Below are 25,528 nucleotides of genomic sequence, written 5' to 3' on the forward strand. Positions count from 1 at the left end.
GTGGGCTCTCCGACCGCGGGCGCGAGGGCACGTCTCTGCGGAAGCGGACTGGGTCGCCCCCAGGACTAGGCTCACGCGTCGGGGTCGGGAGCAGGGAGTTCCCCGGGGGCTGGAGACCCCACAGCTGGGTGCACTTGCCCCAGAACCTGGACCGAGACCTCGGGGGCCCGCAGGGGCGCACCCCCACCGAACCTGCCCCAGGTGCAGCCAGGATCTTCGGGTGAGCCCTGCTCCTTGAGCCCGGGGGGAGCCAGGTGGAGCGCCGCGCCACTCCCCCGAGACGCCTAACCGGCCGGCAGGGGCGCCCTTGGGGCCCGCCCCGCGCACGGTGAGTTGTGCGAGTCCGGCCTGGGAGGAAGTTTGAGCAGAGACGCCGCCGCGGGGCTGTCAGGCCCCTCCGGGAGCCAGCAGGAGCCGGGCCGCCCGCGGCTGTTTGCTGCCCTTCGGCCCGCCGCGGTGTCTGTGGGTCAGTTCGGCCTCCTTTCTCTTGGCCTTTTCGGAGGCGGAGTCCACCACCCAAGTCCGCGGGTGTGAGCGCGCGCGTGTGTGTGAGTGTGTCGAGGGAGGCCAAGGGGAGCAATAAAAAGCAAAGAGAGTCCGAGACCAGAAAAGACGCGGAGATTGAGAAGGAGGGAGGAGGGACGAGGGAGGAGGGAGAGGAGCGCGCCAGGGATGCGCGGGAGCCGTGAGCGGGGACGGCGCGCAACGCGAGCGGCGGGCGTTGGGCTGGCGGCTCTCGCGCTCCCGCTGCCGCTCCCGCCCGCACACAGCGGCGCGCTCATCCGCACACGCCTGCCCGCTCCCGGGCCGCCCCGGCGCGGGGCACAGAGGCGGGGACCCGGTGGACAGAGCGCGCCCCGCGCCCGCGCCCGCGCCCACCCCGCCGCCTTTGCGCTCCGCAGCGGCGCGCCGCGCCCGGCGCCCCCGCCAGTCCTGCCGGAAGATGGTCAACGACCGGTGGAAGACCATGGGCGGCGCTGCCCAACTTGAGGACCGGCCGCGCGACAAGCCGCAGGTACGCGCGGGCGCTGGGACACTGGGCCTGGGCGGCTGGCCAGGCGGTGGCTGCTCGAGCCGGCGGGGCGGGCACCCAGTGCGGGGCCTGGAGTTTGGAGCGCACCCCTTCGAGGCTCCGGAGGCACGGGCTGGGATGGGGACCCTCCTCTTCTCCTCCCCTAGCCGAGGCTTGAACTCGAGGTTCGATGGGGGCGGCACCCCTGCAGGAGCCACACGCGCTGCGGGCCGGGTACCCTCTGTCCCCGCACCCCCAGCGACCCCCTGGTGCACGCGGGTGCAGAGGGAGTCGGGGACTTACAGTTCGCTGTGTGTCCACAGACAAATCAGCCCCCTTGCTGAGTCTCCGTTTCCTCACTTCTCCAATGGGCATCTTAGCCACCCACAAAATCTCCATTCTGGGCGCCACCCTGTGTCAGGCACCTGGTCCTGAACCTGACCCCCTGAATCTCCTCTGCATCCTTCCCTCTTTAGCCAGGGCCCTGCATACAGTAGGGGATCAATAAAGATTCATCTCCTGCAGGAACGCTGGGTATTTTGATTTTCTGACTTTAAGACAAGGAAAGCAGGGCTCAGAGACGGTTGGCTCCTGCCTGAGGCCACGCAGCTCTGCTGGGATTTGAACCCTTGTCTGTGTGCTCCAGGGCTGGTTCATTCCTCCCTTCCTGCTGCCTCTTCAGGGGCAGTGGAGGTGGGGCTTGGAGGGTGCCCAGGGCTGTGCGGTGGAAGCGGGTGTGGGCAGAGCACCCGGGCTGGCCAGCAAGGAGGCTGGAGTCGGGAAGCCTAGGCGGAGGGGAGCCCCAGGGCTGCCCGGGGCTGGGCTGCCAAGGGACTGGGGCAGGCAGGCGAAACGAGGAGGCAGCTCGCTCACCAAGGAGAGGAAGGAATAGGGCTGCCCATTTTAAATTTTAAATTTTTCCCAGACAGATGTCATTGGGGAAGGAACAGTTCGTGCTTGCAGCTGCAGGAGGGGGTGGCACAGGCAGCCCTTGGTGGTCCCTTCCCCTCAGGAGCTGCAACCTGCTCATTCTTCCTGGTGTGACACTGCCGTGGCACGAGGGCCCAGCCCTCTACGGTTTGCAAAGCCCCTTCCCATTCATCAGCACTACCTCACTTCTCCAAGCAGGCTGGGGGCCAGTGCATCCCCACATCACAGACCAGGGATCAGAGACGTTGGGAACATGACCAAGTCACACGGCACGTTGGCAAGAGAGTGGAGCTTCAAACCCTGGTCTAACCACACACCTATCCCGCTGCTTCTCATGGGCAGTCAGGCCCCTCTAAAGGTCAGGTCTGCACCTAAGCCCCCTCCAAATAACAAGTTCCCTCCTGCTGAGATCTGACTTCTCCCCCTTAGCAAGAACTGTCTTAACTTCTAGACCTGTCCTCCAAGGCCGCTCCTAGCCTGGCGCACTGTGCCTTCCCACTGGTCCCTTACAGGCAGTGACTGTTATTTGCCAACCCTGGGCCCCACACCACGCCGCCCCATTTGCAGATCTTTTCTGTGTCATCTTGTTTGCTTCCCCAGGCTTACACACACACACACACACACACACACACACACACCCCCCTCCACTCAGCAACACCCTACATATACTCAAAACCCAACTCAAATGCTGCCACCTCCTCCAGGGAGCCTTCCCTGATGCCCTGTGGCTGTGTCTCTAAGTTCTAGTAGTGTTCTAGCCTGTGCCACTCAGCTGCCTTGTCCTGGGCCCCTCCTGCATCAGGAGATCCCTTTTCACACACCCTCCTCTGGAGCCCATCTCTGGTTCTCTCCCCGGGCCCAGGCTCCATTCCTTCCAGGCAGCTCAGGTCAGGCACTGAGGGTGTTTGCTGAATCGAACTGCATGAAGCTTCGGCCAGGAAGAGCCTCAGGAGACAGCCAGCAGGCACTGGTCTGTCTCAAGGGGAGGTGCCTTCTGGGGAATGTGTTTGAAATGTGGCTTCAAGGCCTCTGGACCGGGCCCTGCCTTCCTCTGCTGCTCCCTGAGGGCACAGCTTTCCTCTGCCACCAGGCCACACAGCCCAGCTGTCTGCCCCTTGGCACTGGAGGCAGCTTGAAGGCTGTGGCTCTTGGAGCCTGGGCCAATAGCAAGTACCCGCCTCCCCTCCCCACCCCTTTGGTGACCCAGCATGTAGACAGCCTGTTCCCTGTGCCAGCTCTGGGCTTGTTTGAAGCTTCAGACAAGAGGCAAGGCCTTTCCTGTGGCCACTGTCAGAAGAAAGAGAGAGCGCTGGCTGCCCCGGTTCCCTTGGGCCTGCCCTCCCCTGGGCCAGCCTTCTCTCCTCCTTTGCGGCCAGGTTCATCTCACCCGCTGACATGCTGTGTGGCTCTGGGTAAGTTACTCCCCCTCTCTGGGCCTGGGCTTCACCATCTGTAAAGTGGGAATAGCAATCTTCGCTTCCTCCTCATTTCACAAGGGCTGTTACGGGGGCCACGTGAAATACTGGTGTGTTTTGCAAACTGTAAAGCACTGTATGCTCATGAGGAGGATGCCTCTCGCAGCAGCCTGTCCCCTCCACAGGCTGGCTGTGTCCCGGTCTCCTCTCTGCCCACCAGGAAACGCCGTCTGAACATCTGGCTCCTACCAGAGGGGCCTGGCCGAGATTCTTTAACGGGGGATTTTCCTCTGGGAGCATAATGCCGATGCTGCACTCCAAGCACCAGTAGGTCACAGGCCACACCTCTCGTTTCTTAGTCACAGGCACCCTAGGAGCTTGGTGGCAGGGATGATGAACCCATTTGATAGACGAGGAAACTGAGACTAAGAGCTGGAGCTGGGACTCGAACCTGGGTCTTCCTGGACAGCAGACAAGGGCCTCTGTGGGAGGATGGAGGGAAGACAGGCTGGCCGCCCTTTCTTGGTTCAGCCCACGCAGCCCGAGCTGGGGCTCCAGTGTCCAGGCTGTGTGGTTCTCAGGGCACCGAAACACCTGCTGTGAGTGGGTATAGCCTAGGTCCAGAGGTCCTGAAGGATCTTTGTGTAAATGTAGCCATTTCTGGGGACGCTGTGGGCCCCATCTATCCCAGCCCTATCCAGCCTCAGCTCCTGTTTGCCGGGCGACCTTGGATGAGTTGCCAACTCGGACTTTGTTAGCGCGCCCTCCCTCTCCCTGCAGATTGGACTTCGTTAGTGCGCCCTCCCTCTCCCTGCAGATTGGACTCCGTTAGCGCGCCCTCCCTCTCCCTGCAGAAGGAAGAGCCTCTCACACCCTTGGGGCAGAGTGAAACGATATTTGCCAGGAGTTTAGAGTTTGTCAGATGAAAGGCTCTAGAAATAGCAATGATTCTTCTGGTCTTGGAGCGTGGGGCAGGAAGTCACCCTGCAACCATCTCCGCTGGTCAGAGGGGCTTGTTTCTCCCAAGCCACCCTACAGGGAGGTCAACTTCTAACCCATCCCAGGCAAGATCTCTTGACGCTTTCAACATTTATAAGAACATTTCAGAAAAACAGAAAGAAAAATCTCTTTGGGAAGTTCTTCCTGATATCTAACCTAAATCCCGACTGCATTAAATTTACTCAGTGACTATTGAGGGAGGCCCCACCTCATGCTAGGAGGTATAGTCTGGTGGATACGGTCTGTGCCTCAGGGAGCTTAGAGTCTCTTGGGGGGAAGAAGCTCACAGGTCAGAGGTGATTACAAACCGTCATGGGTGCTGGAAAGAAGACCTATGCCTCTTTCTTCTTGTCCCCTGGGGTGTGGGTTGAGGTCACTGTGCTAGGCTTGGGGTTTCCCGAGCCCCTCCTTCTGAGCTCACTGTTTAGCCGGGGTGTGGTGTGGCTGAGGAGGCAGAATGGACGGGAGCAGGTGACTGGCCAGATGTTGAGTGAGGGACGGAGGCCGGGGGAGGTGCCAGCTTTGTGGGGGCAGCAGGTGGGGTTGGTGCCATCCCTGAGTGAGAAGTAGGAGGGCTCAGGTTTGGGGTGGAGAGATGCTGGTTTGGGCCTCAGTGGGCTTGAGGCCCCGGTGGGCCCTCTGGAAAGGCCAGAGCTGTATGTTGGGGGGATGGCAAGCAAGACCCTTATAGGAAACGTTGGAGAACCCCTATCCATGGTTCAGAGCAAATGCTCCCAGGGAGTGAGACAGCTGGAGGGCTTCGATCCTCCAGGAGGGGCAGAGGCTGGGAGCTCTGTGGGGCGCTCTTGTCCCCTTGGACACCTTCAGCCCCTCCTGTGCCCCTCCCTGTGGCCTGAGGCTCCAGATGGCCCTAGCAGGGTTCTTCTGAAGGGTCACCAGCGGGATGGTGGTTCCCGCTCAGATCTCACAGAACAAGCCTGCAGACCTCCTTCCTAAGTCTTTGGGACCCCAGAATGGTGAGCAGAACCACCAGCCCTTCACCCCCCCAGGGGTGTCTCCGGGACCCTCCCTCTGCCAGGGCCAGGGGCTCAGAGTTCAGCCCTTACTGGGAGCCGTGCGCCCAGCCATGTGCCAGCCAGGAGCGGAGTGGGCTCCTGGGAGACAGGCAGAATTTCCCCAAGGCTCTGGCCTGAGGCAAGACCCAGTCCTCTCAACCCACGGAGCCCATAAGCCCCCGCCCAGGCTCTGTGCAAGCCTCTACTGGATCCAGAGCGCACAGGACCCCGCCACCTCCAACTTTCCATCTCCCAATGCAAAGCCCCAGGTTGTGTTTTTGTCATGCAGAGCAGCTGCCTGCCTTGGGCTGGGTGCTCTTAGGAGATGGGGTGGGTGGCAGAAGGGGCGCTTACCTGGGTCTAACCTGGCCTGGTCGCCCCTGGAGGGAGCCTTTCTTCTTCTTACTTTCATCTGTGGAGTGTGGTCCTGGTCTCCCCAGGGGACTCCTGCCAGCCGGCTCCCTTAGGAGGTGAGGAGGAAGGAAGGTGTGCCAGCTTAGCAGAGCACCTTGGCATCAAATCCCTTCCTCCTGAGCTCCCCCCGACCCTGCTTCCTCAGAACCCCCAAGGCTGGGGCCTCAGGGAAGGTAGCCTGGACAGAGGTCACCCTATAACTGAGGCACCCCCGGGGGCTGCCTGCCGCCCTCCTGGCACGAGCCTTATCCTCCTTTTGGCCAAGGCTTCTTACGCAACCATGAACCCTGGGTGGTCACTGGGGGTCACTCGAGGAGCCAAGCTGGGTCCCTCCAGCTGGAAGCTCGTGCAGGTGGTCAGTGGCAGAAGTGGGCTTTGAACCCGGGGCTCCCGGCTCAGGCCCCAGTCTCTCTCCTGCCCACCTGCCCGGGACGCCCTGTCTTGGGAGCTGGGGGCTCTCCCCATTCCGCGGCCCCCAGGGAGTGCACCCCACTTGGCCACACCAGGACGGATGAATCAGTTCCAGCCTCAGGCACACCAGTTGGGCTGCTCAGCGCCCAGAGCCCCCCTTATTATCTCGGGTAGATTTCTTCGCAAGGCACGTAAACGGCAGCCCATAAAAGCGAACAGTACTTCATCTTTAAGGTGATCTCTGAAGACTAATTCTCCTCTGCTGAGTGCCCTGTTTCATCTCCAAGCTCTGCTGTTCCCTGCCTCTAGGGGACCCCCTGCGGCTTCCTCGAGCCCCTCCCCATTTTGGTGCCCTCTGCCTTCCCACCAGGGAGGGGCTTGGGTGGGAGGAGGGTGCAAGATAGGGCAGGGGTGTGGGAGTCGCAGAGGGAAGACGGCTGACCTCTCTGCCATGCCAGCCCCAGCCTTGCCAGCCAGTGAACCTTAATGCTACACAGTCTGGTGATGCGGCCCTGAGCTGCTCGGGGCAAGGTGTCTCCCGACGGACTCCAGAAGCGTGCATGACAGGGACTTAGCTGCTGACACAGAGCTTTGTCTATCAAACCGAGCCATACTTTAGGCAGAGGAAGGAAATCATAGAACAGCCCAGTTAGCGGCCCTGGCACAGAGGCAATTCCGGAGTGCCCCAGTCCTGGGTCCAGCTGGTGGCCCCAGTGCACCTCCCCCATGTGACTTTGGTTGAGGGTCTTGTTCTCTGAGCCTCAGTTTTCCAATCTGCGTAGTGAATTCAACCATAGCCTCAACTGCATGGGGTTACTTGGAGAATTCAGTGATGGGAACATGGTCCACGCCCAAGGAATGGCAGTAATGGTGCAGCACCCACCTGTCTGTAACCTGCTGACCTGTAGGTGGCTGGGGGCTGGGGATGGCCTGAAGCTTGCCCATTCTGTGCCAGGCTATCAGAGATGGGCACAGGGTCAGAGGCAGCCCTGCCTCGGGGCCCAGGGCCCAGCCAGGATCATGAGCCTCTGCCCTGCCAAGTCAGGTAGGTCTCAGGAATGCCTTCACCCCTTCCCCATGCCAGCTCCTTCCTTCTGTCCATCTGCCTGTCCACCCAGCAGCGGCCATCGGGGCTGCTCTGTGCCAGGTGTTGAGTAGGTCCCTACCTATGGAGGGGCTCACAGTCCAGGGCAAGTTTCCTGAACTTGGGATTCACTAGTCCCTGAATCCTCAAAAGCTGTGCCCACAGCTTTCACAAGACACCCCGACAGAGTTAGACAAACTCAAGAATCAGTCTATGCACCAGGCATGGTGGCTCGCGCCTGTAATCTCAGCACTTTGGGAGGCCAAGGTGTGAGGATTGCTTGAGCCCAGGTGTTTGAGGCCAGCCTGGGCAAAGTAAGGAGTCCCTATTGCTACAAAAATTAAAAAAAAAAAAAAAAAAATTAGCCGGGCATGATGGTGCATAGTCCCAGCTACTCAAGATGCTGAGATGGGAAGGTTGCTTGAGCCAAGGAATTTGAGGCTGCAGTGAGCTAGGATTGTGCCCTCACACTGCAGCCTGGGCGACAGAGTGAGTCCTTGTCTCTTAAAAAAAAGAATCCCGCCAGGCGCGGTGGCTCACGCCTGTAATCCCAGCACTTTGGGAGGCGGAGGTCGGTGGATCACGAGGTCAGGAGATCGAGACCATCCTGGCTAACACGGTGAAACCCCATCTCTACTAAAAATGCAAAAAATTAGCTGGGCGTGGTGGCAGGCGCCTGGATTCCCAGGTACTCGGGAGGCTGAGGCAGGAGAATGGCATGAACCCGGGGGGCGGAGCTTGCAGTGAGCTGACATCGCGCCACTGCCCTCCAGCCCGAGTGACAGAGGAAGACTCCATTTCCAAAAAAAGAATCCCAATAATCCAAGTCCGTAGAACAGGAACTCCCCAAGAGCAGGAGCTGGAGCTGACTGGTCCCCTGATACCTCCTCAGGATTGGCCCAGAGCCTGGTCATGGGGAGATCTAGTGAATGTGGAATAGATGATTGAATGAATGATTGAGTAAATGAAGTTGAAGGCCACAACAATCTGTCTTGTAAGCACCCTCACGGGGGGAGCACAGAGGAAGAGCCCCTCCAAGCTGGGGGTAGTGGAGTGGAAACAGTCAAGGAAGGCTTCCTGGAGGAAGTGACAGCTAGCTGAGCCCTGAAAGAAGAGAATACATTAGGCTAGTGGAAGAGGAGGAGGGGAAGTGGATGCTCCTGGCCAGCCAAGGGAGCAGTTTGTGCAGAGCTGGTGCATGAGAACTGTGCATTCAGGTCTGGCTGGAGTAAATTGTCTTGATGCGTGGAGCCTGGAATGGACGTAGCCCCCAAGGGGACCGGGCAGGCGTGGAGCACTGAGTCCTGGCAGCTGCATGACAACAGGGACAGGCCAAGGAACGCTCTTCCACATCCTGACAACAAAGCAGATCTCTTTCCTGGGGGTCTGCATGTCCAGGCGCATGTCCCCTCCACCCTGTCCTCTTTGGGTGCCAAGTAGGTCATTCGGCAGGTCCTTGTAGAATTTGAATTTACAAAAATGATTCTTTCCTCTGCCTCATCTTCTAGATAGTAAGATACAATGATGTAAGAGGCATCTATCTCTGACAGTGTATCACTAAGAAAGCAAGTGAACTGTCAATTACAATTGTAAGATGTCCCCCCATGTTGGAGATGCTAAAACGTGAAAAAAAAAAAAAAAGAGAAGGTGCATCCCAGCATTGACGACACACAGAAATAACATTTTGGGTGGAAAAAAAATGTCCTCCAGATGCTGTGTGCACATCGATCATGGGATAATAAAAGCCACTAATATTTATTGCGCGAGCACAACGTGCCAGGCGCGGCTCCAAGCGCTTTAATATACGAAGTCATTTAAAGACAAGTCTCAAATTCAGAAAGTTGAAAATGTGGGGAAAATGTGTCTGAGAGTTGAGGAAATTCAATCATAGGAGGGGCCTGGCCTGGGGAGGAAGGCAGGAGGCTTGGGGCCTAATCCCAGTTCTGCTTTTGTTTGCTGTGTGACTCTGGGACAGCCCCTTGCCCTCTCTGGGCCTCAGTTTTCCCTTGTATGTAATGCTCAGGGGCCGTGAGCAAGTCTGCCCAGTGAATCTGGGCCTCCGAGAGCGTGTGCAGCCACCCTCTGGTACCTCCGTTCACCACAAGCTGTTCCTCGGCCCTGGTTTCTGGCCAACACAGTTTTTTTTTTTTTTTTTTTTTTTTATCGGGCCTGCCCTTCGTTCCCATTTTGTTTGTTTATTTGTTTGTTTTTGAGACGGAGTCTAGCTCTGTCTCCAGGCTGGAGTTCAGTGGCACGATCTCAGCTCACTGTAATCTCCGCTTCCCAGGTTCAAGGGATTCTCGTGCCTCAGCCTCCCAAGTAGCTGGGACTACAGGCATGCGCCACCACGCCCAGCTAATTTTTGTATTTTTAGTAGAGACGGGGTTTCACCTTGTTGGCCAGGATGGTCTTGATCTCCTGACCTCGTGACCTGCCCGCCTCGGCCTCCCAAGTGTTGGCCTTACAGGCGTGAGCCACCTTGCCCGGCCCCGTTCCCGGTTTTGAGATATGGCTTATTCTGGAGTGACAGCCACCTGTTGCCTCGGTCCCCCTCCTCCTTGGAAGGCAGCAGGCCTCTTGTCCAGGGTGGCCTTAGGGCTACCTGGCCCAGCAGGTTGGCATTTGCCCTGCCAGGGGCCTGCTCTGTGAAGAGGTAGAGGAAGGAGAGAGGACGGGGTGGGGTGCGGGGAGGAGGTGCCTGGGAGGCCCCATGTGCCCTGGGGACTGGAGGACAGGGGGATAGAACACAGGATGTGGCTGCCGCTGTTGGAAGGGACCTTCCGTGATGGGTGCCCACTACCCCAGAGCACTCGTTCCAGAGACAGCACGAGACCATCTCTAGCATCACTGCTGTTGCATCACAGCTGTCTCTGACCCGTATATAGAGAGCTGGGTGTCTCTATATCGCTCTATTTTACAGGCGAGGAAACTGAGGCTCAGCGAGGTGAGGCCCCTCGCCCAAGGTCACACTGTGGGAAATGCAGCTTGGAGGCCTGAGCCCTGACCCGTCTGGCTGCAGAGGTGGGATCTCCACCTCCAGCCCTTACTGGGTGGTATGGGCTCCACGGGGGCCACACGGCCACACACACAGGTGACCATGGGTCCTTGGGCTGTCACCGTGCAGGGCATGGGGGGGTGGGGGGCAGGGGGCAGGGGCAGTGAGAAGGAAGGCTTGGCATTCTGCTTGTGTCTTTGTGTCTTTCTGCCTCGGTTTCTATTTCCCATCCTCTCCGTCTCCGTCTCCCTGCGTCTCCCTGCGTCTCCCCGTGTCTCCCTGTGCCTCCTTGTGTCTCCCTGCATCTCCCTGTCTCCCCCTACGTCTCCACCTTCCCTCTGGGGCTCTGTCTCTCTTCACTTTCTCCCTGAGGCGCTCGCTGTGTCCCTCTCACTGCATCTGTGCTTGTCCCTGTCTCTCTGTCTCCCCTTGGACTGTCTCTCAGTGCCTGTATCATCTCAGTCTCTCTGTGCCATGCCCTCGCCCAGCCCCCAAGAAGGGGCTCCTCTGACCCCAGGTATGCCTCTAATGCTGGCCCCTTCTCTCTCCTGTTCGTCTGTCTGCCTGTGTCTGTGCGTCCTGGGCGGGCCTGCAGCGGCCTAGCTGTGGTTACATGCTGTGCACCGTGCTGCTGGCCCTGGCTGTGCTGCTGGCCGTGGCTGTCACCGGTGCCGTGCTGTTCCTGAACCACACCCACACGCCAGGCACAGCACCCCCGCCTGTCGTCAGCACTGGGGCTGCCGGCGCCAACAGCGCCCTGGTCACCGTGGAGAGGGCAGACAGCTCCCGCCTCAGCATCCTCATCGACCCGCGCTGCCCCGACCTCACCGACAGCTTTGCACGCCTGGAGAGCGCCCAGGCCTCGGTGCTGGAGGCGCTGACCGAGCACCAGGCCCAGCCACGGGTGGTGGGCGACCAGGAGCAGGAGTTACTGGACACGCTGGCCGACCAGCTGCCGCGGCTGCTGACCCGAGCCTCGGAGCTGCAGACGGAGTGCATGGGGCTACGGAAGGGGCATGGCACGCTGGGCCAGGGCCTCAGCGCCCTGCAGAGCGAGCAGGGCCGCCTCATCCAGGTAGGGCTGGGGTCTGCGTCTTGGGGTCTTGCTGGAGGCAAGGGGTCGGTGCTGCCACGTGCCAGGCGCCTGATGTCCACAGCCTCACTTAATCCCCAAGTGCCCCAGACAAGGGGCTACTGCTGTTCCCATCTACAGACAAGCCCATGAAACTCAGGGCGGCGCAGTCACTCATCCAGGGCCGCACAGCTACTGGGAGCCAGGATTCAAACCCAGTTTCTCTCCTGGTGACCCTGGGTAATTGTACAGCACCCCACGGCATTTGGCACTCAGTCAAATCCAGGGCTCGAGGGCTTCCCCAGTGCTCCAAGATGCAGGCGAGGCAGGGCATTGCACCCCCATCAGGAGCAAATTGAGGCTCAGAGAGGGGATGTGACTTGCTAAAGATCACGTGACTGGTCAGTGTGACCCCATCAGAGAGAGCTGCACCCCATCTCTCCACGACCCTCCCAGTTCACCACCATGCAATGCCCACAGCTTCCCAGGGACAGAGATACCAGTCCAGGCAACCCAGCCAGACCCCTAGCCTGTCCCAAACCACCTCCACCCTCCCCACCCCTGCCCCCAGCCAAGCCAGGCTCCAGCCAGCTCCAGGTGGGTCTGGGTGAAGACTCTCCAACTTCGGCTCTGAGACCACACTGGAAGCACCACCCACAAGAAGTTCCTCTTTCATAGGATGAGGGACGTGGGATCATCTCATCTGCCTCCACCCTTTTCCAGGACAGAAAATGGTGGCCCAGAAACGGGTGGTGATTTTTCCTGGGTGCCGTGGCCGGGTCAGACCTGGAATCCAGTCCCCTTGGAGCCCCGCCCAGCCCCAGCCCTGTGCCACATCCTCCTGGTGACTCATATCCCTGGAGGCTAAGAGCCAAGCCCCTGCCCCCATGGGCGCCCCATCCCCTTCCGCCCCACCCCCCAGCAGCCACTGGGAGAACCAGGCATTTGGTCACTCAGCGCTCATGAGCAATGGGCCCCTTCCCTGCCTCTGAAGGCGGCAGCTGGAGAAATTACAGTCCTCATCACCCTGTCTGGGTGACTGATGGGAAGGTGGCTTCCCCTTCCCAGGATAGAGGGATGTTTAGACTGCCTTCCGGCTGCCCCCCGCCCTCAGCTGCAACTTCCCCGCAGGCCTCAGCAGCAGGGCTGGGGGCTAGGAGTACCTCCTGACTTTCTGGCTGACCTGGGACCCCTACCTCACTCCAAATCACTCAGCCCCTGGTCAGCTCAGGCCCCGTTCATGAAGGCCCGCCCTGAGAGCTGGGGTGGGGGATTTAGAAGGAGGGACCCCAGAGTCCTGCCCTCCCAATAGCCTGTGCAGAGGTACAGAGTGTTCCCGCAAGACTAACAACCTTTCTGGGTCCAGGAGCGCCAGCTCACCTGACATATTTACTTCCCCAAAAATGTTTGATTTGACTCATTCCCCACAGACTGGATGATTCAAGAGACAGTGTGTCTTTATGTTTCATTCAGAGGCAGCGAGCCGTGCTCTTAACTCCTCCCTTCCAAGCTTCCCAGACCCTCAGTCAATCAGACGTGGGTTTCTCAAAGCTGTGCCTGCAGGCACCTTGGGTTGGAATCGCCAGAGGTGTTTGTTAAAAGGCAGCTTCCTGGCCGGGTGCAGTGGCTCATGCCATAATCCCAGCACTTTGGGAAGCCGAGGCGGGCAGATCACTCGGAGTCAGGAGTTCAAAACCAGCCTGGCCAACACGGTGAAACCCCGTCTCGACTGAAAATAGAAAAATTAGCCGGGCGGGCGCCTGTAATCCCAGCTACTCAGGAGGCTGAGGCAGGAAAATCGCTCAAACCCGGAAGGCAGAGGTTGCAGTGAGTCAAGGTCACGCCACTGCACTCCAGCCTGGGCAACCGAGCGAGACTCTGTCTCAAAAAAAGGAAAAGGCAAGTTCCTGGGCCTCATCCCCAACCCCCTGCAGCCCCCGGACGGGGGTGATTCTCACGTGTAGTCCCTGAGGCCTGCTGGTCATGGCTGAGCTGAGCCGTTCTGCCCAGAGGGTCTGAGTCCACAGAGCTTAGATCCAGTCTAGGCCCCATCTGTGCCAGCTGGGGGATGCTGGGCAGGTTGCAGTCCTTCTCTGGGCTGGTTCTTCTGACCCATGACATGTGCATAACACAGTCTATGCTGAGGGCATATTGGAGGGCCTGGCTACAGGGCTTTGCTGGCTCTGTCACGTGGGGGATACTCACCATCTGCACTATCAACATCTCCTTATTATTATAGTAGAAATTGTTTGTGAGCTGAAATTTAAACCTATAGGGAACTACCATGCCACTATTGAAAACTCCCTTTTATTTTTTCTTTTTCTCTTTTTTTTTTTTTTTTTTTCTGAGGCGGTCTTACTCTGTCACCCATGCCAGAAAGCAGTGGCGCGATCACGGCTTATTGCAATCTCCACCTCCTGGGCTCAAGCAATCCTCCCACCTCAGCCTTCTAAACAGCAGGCACTACCAGTGTGCACCACCATGTCTAGCTAATTTTTTTGATTTAAAACATTTTTTTTGTAGAGAGGTCTTGCTGTGGTGCTCAGGCTGGTCTCAAACTCCTGGCCTCAAGCAATCCACCCACCTTGGCCTCCCCACGTGCTGATATTACTATGTTGGGCCGAAAATCCCTTTTCTGATAGGAATGATAGGCCTACGCCATGTGCTGGGCTCTGTGTTGACAGGCACTTTGCAGCCCAATAGCCCCAGGAGGTTGGTACATTTGTTATCCCATTTTATTTTATTTTAATTCATTTATTATTATTATTATTTTTTGAGACATGGTTGTATCACTCTGTCACCCAACTGGAGTGCAGTGGTTCGATCTCGGCTCACTGCAACCTCTGCCTCCCGGGTTCAAGCAATTCTGCCTCTGCCTCCTGAGTAGCTGGGACTACAGGCATGCACCACCACACCCAGCTAATTTTTTTGTATTTTTAGTAGAGACAGAGTTTCATCATGTTGGCCAGGCTGGTCTCAAACTCCTGATCTTAGGTGATCCACCCGACTTGGCCTCCCAAAGTGGTAGGATTACAGGCGTGAGTCACCGCGCCCGGCCTTGTTATCCCATCTTATGGAGAGGCAGACTGAGGCTCTGAGTGGCAGGTGCCTGTGCAAGCTCGCTCACACAGCTAAGCAGTGCTGGGGACAGCAGCTCTGATGGCACTACCTCTGAGCGCTGCCCAGCCCTCCCAAGTAAGTCTCCCTCTTGGGAGGGAGACTTACCCTCCCAAGTAAGTCTCTCTGCTCATGCGCCTGTGCAGCTCGGTGAGCAGAGAGACTTACTTTGCCATTGATTCGGGGCATGTTTATATGTACATTTTCAACTTTAATCATCTGCTGGTTTAAACGGAGGTCTTCCCTGCCCGTTAGCAAGAGGGAGGAGGCTGTGCCTGAGTTTTTTGAATGTGTCGTGGCTGTGTTGACTCAGATAAATGGGCAGCACCGGTGTGATTTAACCAAGTGCTCTCCGCCGCACACACATCGCAGGGCAGCCCCCACCTGCCGTCTTCCCTCCCGCCCCAGTTTGGGGATGCTCCCTCTGTTCCTCTGTGGGGCATGGAGCTCGTCTACAGGACGCTGCCGTGACACCCAAACGCTCTGCCTGCTCATCTCTGCTCCTCTCTCCCCCCACCTCAGCCCTCACTGAATCACCTGCTCAGCCGAGGGGAAACTGACAGGGAAACTAAAAGCTTTGCAGGGCCCCTGCCTCTGGATGAGCCGGAATCATATTTTGTAAACTGCCGGCACTGTATATTTCTATTTTCCTTCCGCGAATGGGCTATTATCTGACAAGTGACAGGTTCGGCGTGTAAAGATCTGGCCGACTCCACGCTCCCTGGCTGGCCAGCTGTAGCTTGCCCGCCACCCCCTCACCCTCCACATGGTCCTGCAGCCTCCTGCGGCCCAGGGTGGGGGCAACAGACCTCAGACCCTTCAGGCAGCCAGCACAGGCGGAGGTGCTGGGGGACAGCGTCACGCTTGCCAAACTCCAACCCCAGGGCTGTGATGGAGGGAGGGTGGGAGTGAAGGATGGAGAACAACGGCTGAGCTCCCCAGCCCAGGCTCTCCTGAATCCCCCCACTCAGAGAAACAGGGCTCACTATCCTGGGTTACAAGGCAGTGGAGACATGGAGAGATACAGACACTGTTCCAGGGTCACGCAGCTAGTGAATGGGGGAGGGATTGGAGTAAAAACACAAGACAGTCAACACCAGGACCTGGGTCCAAACCACCACCCCGTACCCATCCCAACCCTCGTCTCCTACACAAGAACACAGCCCGGGCCCCTTTCCTGCCAGCCAGCCCTGGGGATGTGGCCTGAGTCCTGGCCCCTGCCCCCAGTGCCATCCTTCACTCTCAGGGATCTCTCTTTCGGGGCCTCAGTTTCTCCATTTGTCACAAGAGATGACAACCTCAAGTCCTCCCTCTTTGCGGCGTGGTGGGGGACCCAGTGAGGTCGTGGACATCAGAGAGCCACAGAAACTCAGAGTGATGTTTGCATGGGGAGTGGGGGTGGCATGGGGAAGACTTGTTGGTCCAGAAGCCCTGTGGCCTCCCCAGCCTCAGGGCACCCCTCTGTCAAGTCCAGATCAATCACTCCTGCCTCAGCAGCCTTGCTTGGGATCGGAAGAGGCCGCGGTGGGGATGTCTGGTAGCCTGGAAGGTGCTGTGGGAACTTGGTGTGCTGAGTACCCGGCCGGTCCTTGCCGCTGTGCTGGGCACCTCCCATGTGTTGTCACTGGTCCCCATAGCAGTTCGGCCAGGCCAGGGGAGAGGAGGCATGGTGAGGACACTCACCTCCGGTCATGTAACTGGCAAGTGGACGCACTGGGCTGAAGCTGGATTTGCCCAACGCTGGGCGCTGTCTCCCCGCACGGCATGGCCTCCTCCAGTTTCCTCTTCCCTGGGCTGAACACGCAGAGATGGCTGAAGAAGACAGCCTGGCGCAGCAGGTGCCTGCTGGAGCGTCCTTCCTTTCCCACCTGCTCCCCGGCCCTCCCAGCCCTCGAGGTCCCAGAGCACAGGCTCCATCATAGCCCGGCTGGCCCCTCTGACTACCTGGGACAGGGACCCAGGGGGCAGGGCAGGGCGGGGGCTACCATTGAGCCAGGAGCCCACCTCTGCCTCAGGAGAGGGCCCACTCTGGCCAGTGACCTGCTATGTGCTCCACCCAACCCCCAACAGAGCCCCTGCCTCTCGGCTCACCCCCTGTGTCCGCAGCTTCTCTCTGAGAGCCAGGGCCACATGGCTCACCTGGTGAACTCCGTCGGCGACATCCTGGATGCCCTACAGAGGGACCGGGGGCTGGGCCGGCCCCGCGCCAAGGCCGACCTTCAGAGAGCGCCTGCCCGAGGAGCCCGGCCTCGGGGCTGTGCCACTGGTGAGTGGGGCAGGGGCTGCCTTCCTCCGGTGACTTGGGTCCCAGCTGTAGGGAGTGGGGAAGCTGGGGTGAGGGTTCCCAGCCATGACACTTCCAGGGCCCCACCTCGCTTCCATGTGGCCTGTGCTGAAGCCCCCTTGGTCCATTCTCCAGATGAGGAAAGTAAGGCCAGAGGGGGTGATTCTCTCACCCGACCTCAGCAGGGAGTGGCAGAGCCAAGGTCGGACTCCAAGGCCGGTGCTCTCTCAACCCCATGGGACCCCACATGCGTTATCGATGGACAGACAGTGTGGGTGAGGGGGCTGGGCAGGAACGCGCGGGGGGCCGCAGCCACCCTGACGGCCTTGCCTGCCTCAGGCTCCCGGCCCCGAGACTGTCTGGACGTCCTCCTAAGCGGACAGCAGGACGATGGCGTGTACTCTGTCTTTCCCACGCACTACCCGGCTGGCTTCCAGGTCTACTGTGACATGCGCACAGACGGCGGCGGCTGGACGGTGAGTGTCCCAGGCCGAGTGGGCGGCAGGACAGGCACCGGGGACCGCGAGGCTGTGTACCGTGAACCTGGGCGTTCTGAGCAGCCTCCCACCCAGCCCTCCACCGTGGACCTGTGGACTGGCCCCCGTCCCCGTGCCCTGTGGCCTGGCCTGACCCCACCCCTACAGAAGAGGGGAACAGGGGACTCCGTGAGCTGACCCTGGGGGACCCACTCTGGAGCGGACATTAGGCAGGAGCCACCTTGGGCTCCCTGAGATCCCCAGCCGTGGCTCTTCCAGTGGGGGGTTTCCAGGCAAGTTGGGTTTGGGCCTAGGAGGACACGTGGCAGCAGGAACCTATTGCTAACGTGAGTTCCAGGGCTGTTGTGTGCGGGCGCCTGACTTTTTGAACTACCCAATACACGGCGCATGTGCAGAAGAGAAAGGAGGAGTGTGGCTGCTGGGAGCAGAGACCCCCCGCGGCTACAGGCTGACAGGAGCTGTCTGATTCCTGCGCCTCCTGGTTCCTGCTTGGGTGGGAAACAGGAGGGAGATGTCCCAACTGCCAGTCACAGGGCAGGGGCGGGACCACACGAGGTGCTGGGAGAATGGTGCATGAGACTGGGACTGGGAAGCCCCTGTCCCAGTCCTCCCAGGGAATTTACAGGCCGGGGGGCGCTGGGGGTGGAAGAAGTCACTGTAGCAGAGATGAGGGTAAAGCTTCCTGGGGAAGGGGGCATTTCTCATGAGCCATTAAAGCGGGGAGGATTTCTGAGTGCGGGCAAGAAGGAGGTGTTCCAGGAGGAGGGGGCAACCTAACGCGGCTCCCACAGCACATTTGGGGAGCAGGGCCCGAGAGATTCGTGGTGCGTGAGGAGATGAGGCTGGAGTGGTCCGGCCCCAGGCTGCAGGGTTGGGACACACACTCGGGAGCTACTGGGGGTGCTGAAGAGAGAAGATGGGATGGAGACTGTGCTTCAGGAGAGGTGACTTGGCGATGTGCATCCTTGGGCAGTGGGGAGAGGGATAGATAGGGAGGAGGTGTTATGAGCGTTCAGTCCTCAGGTCTCTGATGGGGCCCTGACAGCAGATGTCAGAGAGGCGGGGAGCCTGGAGGTTCTGCCCTCTGGCTCTGTCATCCACAGACCGCCCCAGGCATGGCTCTGAGTCCTGCTGTGTGACCTGGGGCAACTTACTTCGGTTCTCTGAGCCCCCATTTCCTCGACTGTGAAATGGGGATGCCTGCCTACATCCTTAGAGCTCTTAACTGCAAGCACAAGAAAGTGGGGGGCTCGGCTGAGAAGGAGGGTGCTGGAGAGAGACTGGGAGGCCAGAGATGCCAGTCAGGGCTGCTCAGCCAGGAACAGAGACCCCCGACCAGGCCAGGGGGTGGCCCGGTGAGAACCCCACTGCCCCAGGGCTGTTGTTGCTGAGTGCAGGATGCATCTCGCCCGGGATCTTGGTGTTGACTATTTTTGGTGTATTGATGTCTAGACCCACAAACATCTGGGGGAGGGGCTTGACATCAGACAAAACAAGTGACCGAGAAACAAGAGAGAGGGAAGCCTCTTGGCGGGGAGTTTTTGGGGGAGGCAGGGTGTAGGTGGCCTGGGTCAGTTTTGAAAGGGGTCAACCGTCCTCAGCACAGGCAGGACGCGGGGAGGCCCGCACAGGCGGGCGGTGGAGGGAAACGAGTCCGCCAGCAGGGCAGAGCCTGCTGTGTTAGGAGCCAGCATGAGAACAGACGAGAATCCCCCCAAGACCCCAAAGACAGACACATCTCTAAACCTGTCTGCAAGCTCCAGAGGAGAGCTTTTAAATGGACTGGAGCTGCGTCTGGGGGATAAGAGCTCTTTTGTTTTCCTAACACTGAGAACGTCTGAGTTATGGCATTTGCCTCTGGGAACCCCTTGGGGGGCGGAACAGTGAGAAGGCACCAGCCGAACCCAGAAATCAGAGTTCAGGGTCAGGACAGGCTTAATGAAAGATCAGGATGCGGGCGCGGGCCATGCGTCTTGTGTTCCACTCCGGTGGACGTGAAGTCAGTCTCCCGGGAAGTCAATCAGGATTTGGGCTGGGAGGCGGGTCATTCCGACGGCCTCGGCTTCAGGGGCGATTAGAGGGGAGTCGATGGGGAACTCCCCCCCAGCCCTGGCGCTCAGACTCCCGGTTCCGGGGCCTCTGGGAGAGAGGCCATTCTCATCTGAGAGGTGCTTGCGTGGCCAGTGAGTGTTAATATCCATTTGGGCCTCCATCAGAAGCAGTCTTTTCCCAGGAACCTCTCGACATCTGTCAGGATCACCCCCCTGCCACACGGAATCTCTCAGAAACTCAATTTTTGTTTGGGAAGGAGCTGGCTGCCGCCTCTCCAGCCCTGGATACCATCCATCCTCATTAGACTCCCTGTCCACACCGCCAGGCCTTGAGCGCCAACGCCACCTGATCCTTCCTGGAGGACAGGGCACCTGGAGCTGTGCCCCAAGACCCTGGGGCTGGACACTCTCACCAGAGCCTGCTTCCTGGAGAGACCTGCGTGGCGAGGGTGGAACTCAGCAGCCCTGTCCCCAGGGCCACTTTACAGTTCATGTCCTCCTGGCCCCCTCCCCCAGCATCATGCCAGCGCCCTTCAATCCCTGGAGGCAGGCAGGGCAGCCTCAGAGAAGGCCAGGGATGTGCCCAAGGTCACCCAGCAGCCTCCAGGCCTCCCACAGTGGCACACACTTATTCTTGTGTTCCAACACTGAGCGCCCAAAGCAAGCCAGGGCCAGGGAGGTCAGCAGCGACTAGACAGGTCAGCAAGCTCCCGGCCTGACGGACAGAAGGACAATGAAGCCGACTTGTGCCAGGAATGGGGAGCCCCGGGGCTCAGAGGAGAGACACCTATTCCAGTCTGGGGGATGGGAGGAGTGAGAGGCAGGGAGACGGTGTGGCTTGTTTGGGGGCCATGGTAGCTCAGTGCTACTGGCCTATCTGGTTTAAGGAGGTTTGGGTCCAGGACAAGGCAGGGGAGGCGGCAGGGGCTGGGTCATACAGGTGATCCTCAGACCCCATCCTTCCGTGGCAGGAGTCCCAGGGGCAGGGACCACACCCTCCTGTGGCCACGTTAGCTCAGGGTGGGCACGACACCCGCACACCCTTGGCGCTCTCTAAATGCTTGCCAGATGATGGCTGTTGGCACCCTTTGGCTGCGTAGCTTTACCTCTGTAAGTCTTGCTTTTCTCATCTGTAAAATGGGTACAATATAGAGCTGCTCTGCAGATGTGGGCAAAGTCAGAACCCCTCACAGGCTGCTCACCTGTGAGGAGTGAGCGGGGAGAGGGGCTGGGAGGGAGTCAGCGCTGAGCCCCGGAGGTTCCCTGTGAACACAGGATCTGGCTCTGCCTTGTAGCATCTTGTAATCAAGGGGAGGCGGAGTCGTAAAAAGAAAGGCCAATTTTTCTTATTCAGAAGGTGCTGAGTGGGATGAAGCCAGCCATTGCCAGCCCACACTCCCCACCCCCAGCGCCCCTGGCTGTGTGAGATGCGAGGGTCATATCCCTTCTTGGAGAGCCCCTTGCTCATCTGTCCAGTGGGGTGACCCTCTTGCCTGCCTTGCAGGGCCTGGGGAATGGGGTGGCTGTGCCCAGAACCTGCTGCAGGTGGGCGGAAGGAGGGCCTCAGCGCCTGAAGTCCCCGCCCCCACCCAGGCTCCCTGTCCTGCTGCACAGTCTTGTCCCCACCGCAATCTGCCGGGGGCAGCGCTGTCCCCTAGGCCTGATTGCCAAGCCCTCATCATTGCATAGTCACTGGCCGGGGTCACACACCCTGGGTCCAGATCAACATGTCCTTCAGCAGGGACTTGGAGTGGCCACGATAGGACCCTGTACCCGCCTGCTCCCATCCCAGGCACAGCCAACTTCTCCCAGCACCACGGTGCCAAGTGGCCCAAACCCTATTCTATGTGGTCCTGTACTCCGCCAGGTGCTTCCCGTGTGTGAGGTCAGCCAGTACACATCTGCCTGTAATTGGTTCCCGTGGAACGGAGCCCCCACTTCCCCCCACGTGAGCTCTCCAGGCAGGGAGGAAAATCCTGCCCTCGCATGGAGAACATCAAGGGAGCCCAGCAGCAGGCTCACGCTCGGGGAGGGATGAAAAGCTCCCGGGGCCTCCCCAGGTGCCACCCTGGACCCCTTTGCCGGGGAGGCTGAGCAGCAGGACCTCGGGGTCCAGTAGACGAGATGTTAGCTCCTTCCTACTTGGGCTGCAGCTGTGGCCAGCCCTTCTTGTCCCAGAGGCAGTGGTGGCAGGGGATCTGCTGTGACATTGATGGGCCACAGTGTCCCCACGCTGCTGCCTGGCCCACGCCCTGCCTGGGGGAATGGGTCCTCAGAGCACGCACACACATTCACATTCATAATGGCGAGGTGACCAGTGATTTGATGACAACACCCTCACGTTTCCTTGGTTCATCGTGCAGAGAAAGCATGCCTCTGTTGGGAGCAGTTTGGGTTTTTCAAACTTTTAACGGAAATAGGACAATGCACGTGCAGGGCCCAGCCCCGCGCCCGATGTGGCTCAGCACCCAAGAAACAGCAGCTTGGCAGTGCTGTGCCAAGAGCCGGCAGGCACCGACTGCCAAGCCTGGGAATGACGGCAGGGCGCCAAGCCCGGGGGTACCATTTTCAGTCAAAAACAAGGAGTGGGTCCGATTTCCTTCTGGGCTCAGCAGCTGGCTCTGAAGGGAGGGTGGTGATGTTGGTTAGACCTACTGTGTGCCATCCAGTTAGGCATTGACTTTGTTACGTCTTCCCCACCGGCCCTGCGGGGGCTTAGGCAGAGAGAAACAGGCTTAGAAAGGTTCCGCGACCTGTCCGAGGTCATGTGGCCTGTGAGAGGCAGAGTCAGGATTTGAACTCAGCTCTGCCTTGTTCCGGACTGAGCCCAGAGGCTTCCCTGGGGGCACTGCCCAGAGGTGTCCAGAAAGGAGTTAAGGAAAAGCCAGACTCCTGGGAACGCCGCAGAGCCGCCCCAGGGCTGCCTGTGAAGGGCTGCCGTAGTGCACACATCCAAGTTCTTTGTTCTTTAAAAACATGAATCCTCCTCTGCCAGGACCCCTCTGCCCCCCTCCGAGAATCACCTGATCAGAAAGCTGGGGAGGCTGGTGGAGGCCACAGCTCCACAACCAACGCAGTCCTGTCTGCCACTGGTTTCTGCATCAGTTTCATCACAGTCTAGGAAAAACTGCAGTTGCTGCTTCCAGGGGGCCGTTCTAAGGCATCGGAGACCCTCTCTCCCAATCTCATAGGGTTTGGACCCACCCATCCCCCATTCCTTGGGTTTCAGCTCCTCTGACCAGCTGGCAAGGCCCTGCTTAATGTGCCGTTCAGCCAGGCATCTCCTCCTCCAGGGAGCCCTCCCAGATAACCACCTCCAACTGCCCCAGGAGAGGGACTCACTCCTTCTCAGGGCTCCCAGCAAGCTCTGTTGAATGCTGTGCACCAGCGCATTTAATTCTCATCAAAACTTTGTGAATTGAGGCGTTTATAATCCCAGCTTTACAGATGAGGAAACTGAGGCTAGGGGTTTGGAGGAATGTACCAGGGTGGGAGCTGCTCACCCTGTGGCTGCTGGCTTGTGTGTCTGTCTCTCATGGGGCTGTGAGCTTTGAGGGCCAAGGTCATCCCTGTGAGCCCAAGCACACATGGGGTGCTGTGCAGGAGCCCTTATTCTGCCGGGGGGAGAAGCCACGTATCCTGTTGGCTGGAGTCTGGGTAGAACTCAGGTCTCCTGGGTGCCAGCCCAGGGAGCTCCCTGGGAGTGAGCGTTCACTGTCATCCCCACTCCTCTGGCCATCTCAGCCCTGCACACCCAGGTTGCCCACTCCTCCAAGCCTCAGTCTTCTCTTCTGCTGAATGGGAGCACCAGCTCTCCCTCCAGGGCTGTGGCAGGGAGGGCCAGGCCGTGGTCATCCTCTAAGGCATTGGCCGGGTGCTGGGGTGACCACAGAGCCCCGCTCAGTGCTCAGGACCCCAGCTGCATGTTCTGGGCATGGTGGCAGAGCAGTAGCTGGTTGGTCAGGGTCTGTTTGCAGAGGCAGCCCTGGGCGGGATGCAACCTGCGGAGCGTGAGACTGCAGCAACCCAGAGGCATCTCTGCCTCCTTTGGTCCCCGGGCCCCGTCTGACAACACAGGGCCGTCGGTGGCTGCTGCTGTCTTCCTTCCTCTGCGTCCAGAGCTGTCACTCCTTCCTTTGAACCCGCCCAACACCATCTGCAGGACCATGTGGGCCCAGCTCTCCCTTGGCAGAGCCCCTCTAAGTGGCACTTCCAAGATGCGCCGGGCGGCGGGCTTCTGAGAATCCGCACCCATAAAACACTCTTGTCTGTCTTCCCACTCGTGGCATCTGCCCAAGAGGCCGCAGCCACAGTGAGTGTTTCTACTCAATCGTTTTCCAGCCAGGACCCAAGAAAGATGCCCCCGGAGCTGGACCAATTCATATTTTGGCCTGACAATGAATCAGTAATTTTTGTTTCCCTGCCTCTTGCTCCCCGCCTCCATTTTGTTTTGTTTTGTTTTGTTTTAAGATGGGGTCTCACTCGGTCACCCAGGCTGGAGTGCAGTGGTGCGATCTTGGCTCACTGCAACCTCTGCCTCCCGGGTTCAAGCGATTCTCCTGCCTCAGCCTCCTGAGTAGCTGGGATTATAGTCAGCCCGCCACCACACCCGGCTAATTTTTGTATTTTTAGTAGAGTTGGGCTTTTGCCATGTTAGCCAGACTGGTCTCGAACTCCTGACCTCAAGTGATCTGCCCGCCTCAGCCTCCCAAAGTGCTGGGATTACAGGTGTGGGCCACCGTGCCCAGACTCCCCGCCCCTTTTTGCCGAGTGGGGATTCATGTTTGGTGGGTGGGGCGGAAAGAAGGGGAAGTGGACGCCTGGATCCTTTCCTCACTTCCTCCCTCTGTCCTCCCATCCCGCTGGTCCTCGTTCTGTAATTAAAGCCCTCTGTGCTTGGCCACATCCAGGCGTCTGGCGTCACCAAGGTCCAGCGTCGCTGAAGCTGTTTGCCAGAAATACAAAGTCACAGCTGCAGTTCATCGTGGGCTCAGAGTCAGACTAAACATTCCCCCACATGGGGGAAGCTTGGAGAACCCACCTGGTGATCTGGGCTGTGCTTTTGGCACTTGCACTAGTCAGGCCACGTTGGGCTGTCATTGGCTTGAGGTTGGGGCAGGTTTCCAAGCCTGAGATCCTAGCACAGGGCCTGGCACAGGCGGTCACTGGGGATTTGAACCAAGAAATCAGGACAGCCCACAGCAAAGGTTGTCAGCAGTTCCCAAACTGTGGTAGTACTCCGTGGGTCACTGGCAAAATCAACTGAATCAGTTTGATCAACATTATTTTTTCCAGTCAAATAGAGTGGAGTACTACACGATAGAAAATATCAGTGCACTAAGGCCAGGCGCGGTGGCTCATGCCTATAATCCCAGCACTTTGGGAGGCTGAGGCAGGTGGATCACGAGGTCAGGAGTTCCAGACCATCCTGGCCAAGATGATGAAACCCTGTCTGTACTAAAAATACAAAAAAATTAGCCAGGCGTGGTGGCAGGCGCCTGTAATCCCAGCTGCTCGGGAGGCTGAGGCGGAGAATTGCTTGAACCTGGGAGGCGGTGGTTGCAGTGAGCTGAGATTGCGCCACTGCACCCCAGCCTGGGCGACAGAGTGAGACTCTGTGTCAAAAAAAAAAAAAAAAAGAAAGAAAGAAAAGAAAAAAGAAAATATCAGTGCATGTCCTTCTGCATTAAGCTAAGTCTGGAGTCTGGATGCGTGTGCCAGTGTGGTGACGTTGGTTGCCTCTCCCTGGGACATGGTCAGTCTGCAGGTCACCTCTCCAAGGCCAGACCACGGATGTGTCTTGGTGCCTCGAGAGGGGGTCCGCAGTCCTTCACTGCACACAGTAAAGTGCACACGTTGGCTGACAGTTGCTGCAGTTAATGTTTTATTTTTTTGAGACAGAGTCTCGCTCTCATCATCCAGGTTAGAGTGCAGTGGTGGGATGTCGGCTCACTGTAACCTCCGCCTCCCGGGGTCAAGCAATTCTCCTGCCTCAGCCTTCTGAGTAGCTGGGATTACAGGTGCCCACCACCATGCCTGGCTAATTTTTGTATTTTCTTTTCTCTTTTTTTTTTTTTTTTGAGACGGAGTCTCGCTCTGCTGCCTAGGCTGGAGTGCAGTGGCCGGATCTCAGCTCACTGCAAGCTCCGCCTCCCGGGTTTACGCCATTCTCCTGCCTCAGCCTCCCGAGTAGCTGGGACTACAGGCGCCCGCCACCCCGCCCGGCTAGTT

The 25,528-nt window shown here is 58.8% G+C and overlaps 1 protein-coding gene across 1 annotated transcript in view; it reads left to right on the forward strand.

Annotated features, from left to right (window-relative positions):
• The first annotated feature begins 522 nt into the window (after positions 1-522).
• FIBCD1 (fibrinogen C domain containing 1) overlaps positions 523-25,528 on the forward strand; it is a 36,818-nt gene continuing 11,812 nt past the window's right edge. The window contains exons 1-6 of the mRNA XM_023217232.1: positions 523-548; positions 903-1,015; positions 10,202-10,225; positions 10,872-11,351; positions 16,572-16,731; positions 17,089-17,225. Coding sequence (XP_023073000.1) covers positions 944-1,015; positions 10,202-10,225; positions 10,872-11,351; positions 16,572-16,731; positions 17,089-17,225 — 873 coding nt within the window. The 5' untranslated portion in view covers positions 523-548; positions 903-943. The remainder of the gene's footprint in view (positions 549-902; positions 1,016-10,201; positions 10,226-10,871; positions 11,352-16,571; positions 16,732-17,088; positions 17,226-25,528) is intronic.

This window comes from Piliocolobus tephrosceles, chromosome 14, assembly GCF_002776525.5.
Source record: "Piliocolobus tephrosceles isolate RC106 chromosome 14, ASM277652v3, whole genome shotgun sequence".
In the NCBI taxonomy this organism is placed as follows: domain Eukaryota; kingdom Metazoa; phylum Chordata; class Mammalia; order Primates; family Cercopithecidae; genus Piliocolobus; species Piliocolobus tephrosceles.